The 2,766-nt window shown below is 50.2% G+C and overlaps 1 protein-coding gene across 1 annotated transcript in view; it reads left to right on the top strand.

Moving 5' to 3' along the window:
* LOC119594849 overlaps positions 1-1,502 on the top strand; it is a gene marked incomplete in the record, with an annotated part of 15,141 nt that extends 13,639 nt beyond the window's left edge. Inside the window, 2 exon segments of the mRNA XM_037943932.1 lie at positions 718-824; positions 977-1,502. Coding sequence (XP_037799860.1) covers positions 718-824; positions 977-1,502 — 633 coding nt within the window.
* Positions 1,503-2,766: the final 1,264 nt, after the last annotated feature.

Genomic DNA, 2,766 nt, shown 5'->3' with positions numbered 1-2,766 from the left:
CGGGGTATCATGAATATAATGTTTTAATATGATTTAAGACCCACGAATTCCCCCCCTCTCGGGGCCCGTTGATTGTGGTGAAGGAAATAGAGACCAAATTTTGTATCGCTCACGAGATAAGATTCGGGGGTTCGTTTTTCTGGCAGCCCCTTTTAACTGGGGATTATCCGGAAAAAAAAAGGAAGATCTTTATTATTTTTTTCCGTTTGTTTCACCTACAACTCCAGTTCCTCGCTCTGAGTTCCCCCCCCCCCCCTTTTTGCTCGAACAAATTTTTACGCCCCTTTGCACATATTTCGTTTTTGCTTTTTATTTTTTATGAGCCTAAGGATATTGAAAAGGTGGGGGGGGCGTCACAGTCAACTCATTCAGTGGTGAAGGGGCCGCTCTGATAGGGGACCCGAACACCACAGGTGGTGGTAGCGGTGGGATGTTGCAATTGTAGCGCTGTTTGTAATTTAGTATTAGTAAGTATTGCAATTTAATGGTCAGATTCTGTTTTAGAATAATTAGGTCTGTTACTAGGATTATGTAGAAGAATTTGTTTTGGTTTTATTTTAGTCTTTTCACTGTTTTGTAACTAATATTCATGTGATTGTTTTACATTGTAATTTGCACTGTAAATTTATTTTGCAACATCAAGAACTCATGTGCTAATATGTAATTTGCTCTTGTAAATTGTGAGTGTCAGTGTCTACCGTTGTTAATTGTCCACAGATTGAGAGGAGGACGCCAGAGTACACCACTCCGTTTGTTTCGACCCTGCGCCCCTGGATTAATGAATGGGTGCATGAGTGTGCTTGTATTGCAGCCCATCTACCACAGTGACTCGACCATGGTGCGACGATCTGGTTTCCTGCTCGGAGAAAGCAGGCCGGGTCTCTCTATTCACGCCTACGAACTACGCCCGCTCCTGCTCGTAACCGTGCATCGAATCGTGCTCTTAAAAGCTGTGAAGGGGGTTGTAACTCGCAAGATGGTGGGTAGAAACTCTAACGGGCTCGGTTCCTTCGTCACGTGCCACGACGCCTACTAGCCCGCCGGCTGTCGGGGAAGCTTCTGGTGGGGATGCACCCGTGCAAGAACTGCAAAATAGTGGCGATCCTCGAGCTGCAGCACCACAGCCACCACCAGATGTTCATGATATGCTTAGTGCTGCTCTAAGTCGTATTTCCGTCCTAGAAGAAGTGATAGCTGCTACTAGAAGCGAGAATGCCCGGTGCCAGCCATTGGCGCGGGAAGAGCCACCCCCCGTGGGTCACAGTAACGTATCACAAGTTCCCCATTTAATACCCCAGGAGCCCACCTCGTATGTTTACCCCACTCATGCTTTGGGTGTTCACCCAGCCGCACCTGCCAGCACCCGCCAAGCTTTGAGTGGCCGAGATGAAATCCCAGTGTTCTGCGGTGAGACGCCTGCCTCACAAGCTCTGCAGAGAAACCGGGAGGTGGAAGCTTGGATATCTACCATAGAGATGCCCACGCAGCCGGCCACCGTATGAAGCTTTAATACGAATGGCAAGGGGAAAGCACGAGGCAATGTGCAGATGGTGCTGCTTGGACCCATGTTCCAGAGCATAACATCCTGGCAAGATTTCAAGGCAAAGTTAAGGGTCAAATTCAGGGGTGTTAGTACGCCCGAGCATTTCTTTGAAATGCTATCCCAGTCGAAAATGATTCCTGGGCAGTCGCCCCTTGACTACTTCCAAGCAGTCGAGATGGCTATACTCCAAGGCACCAAAGATTACCCCTATGAAGTCGGAGACATCGAAGCTCTTCTCAGGAGAACCTTTACTGCTGGGCTGCCCACTTAGTTACGGCATCAGCTGCTCCTGTTGGACTTTGCAACCACTAGCCAGATGGCGCAAAAGTGTCATGCGGCATGGGATGCCACCGTTGGCATCAAGACATTCGTACCTACCATTCAAAGTGCAACCCGTTCGAGTCATGGGCTCTATCCTTCACAATCATTACACCAGGGTCAGCCGTTGCCACTAGGTTTTGCATCTCCAGTACAACATGCTGAGGAAATTACACCACCCTTGGAGTTTTACAGTGATGGCCCTCTACAGATGACTCCAACACCTCTAAACAACAAGCAGGTTGGCACAGTGCAGCAAGTACCTCGACAGAAGCATGTCACGTTTGACTCGCCACCAACCCGGCAACAGTTGGATGTCCCAAATCCTTTATGGTCACGTCGCAACAACTCCCTAGAAAGCTCTCGACGTCAGCATGGGAGTCCTGGAAAACGGGACAACGGCAGCCATCGACGTGAATACACCTCAAGACATCACCGCATTCCATCCACACATGAGAACAACAGCCGTGCCGCACTGGTGTGAAGTGCATCGACGAGAGGGTTACAACACTTCACAATGTCGGCTATTGAGGATGGTATGCTATGGCTGTGGGGAGAGTGGGCATTTGGTGGCCCTGTGTCCCTTTCAGCCGCGCCACTCAGGGTAGAACTCCCATCCCGCGGGCGGTTCCTCCAGCCCCAGGGAACGAACCGAAAGAATCACTGACGACACAGAAGGGCAGGCCTCTAGTATGTCTGCAGGTCAACGGGAAGACCACAGTCCTGTTTCCTCGACACCGGGAGGGGAAGTGACGATCGTGGAATGAAGCCCTGTCAACATGCTACCGGGGGTCGGATGCTGCAGACCTCCCAGCTCTTCAGGAGTGTCAGGACCACCCAAAACTGTGGTAGCTGAGGCTGATTTGCCCTTCAGACTTCACCCGGATTTTGTGCTGACCCATCGA

This window comes from Penaeus monodon, chromosome 34 (genome assembly GCF_015228065.2).
Source record: "Penaeus monodon isolate SGIC_2016 chromosome 34, NSTDA_Pmon_1, whole genome shotgun sequence".
NCBI classification, from domain to species: Eukaryota; Metazoa; Arthropoda; class Malacostraca; order Decapoda; family Penaeidae; genus Penaeus; species Penaeus monodon.
This window is presented reverse-complemented; position numbering and strand designations above follow the sequence as displayed.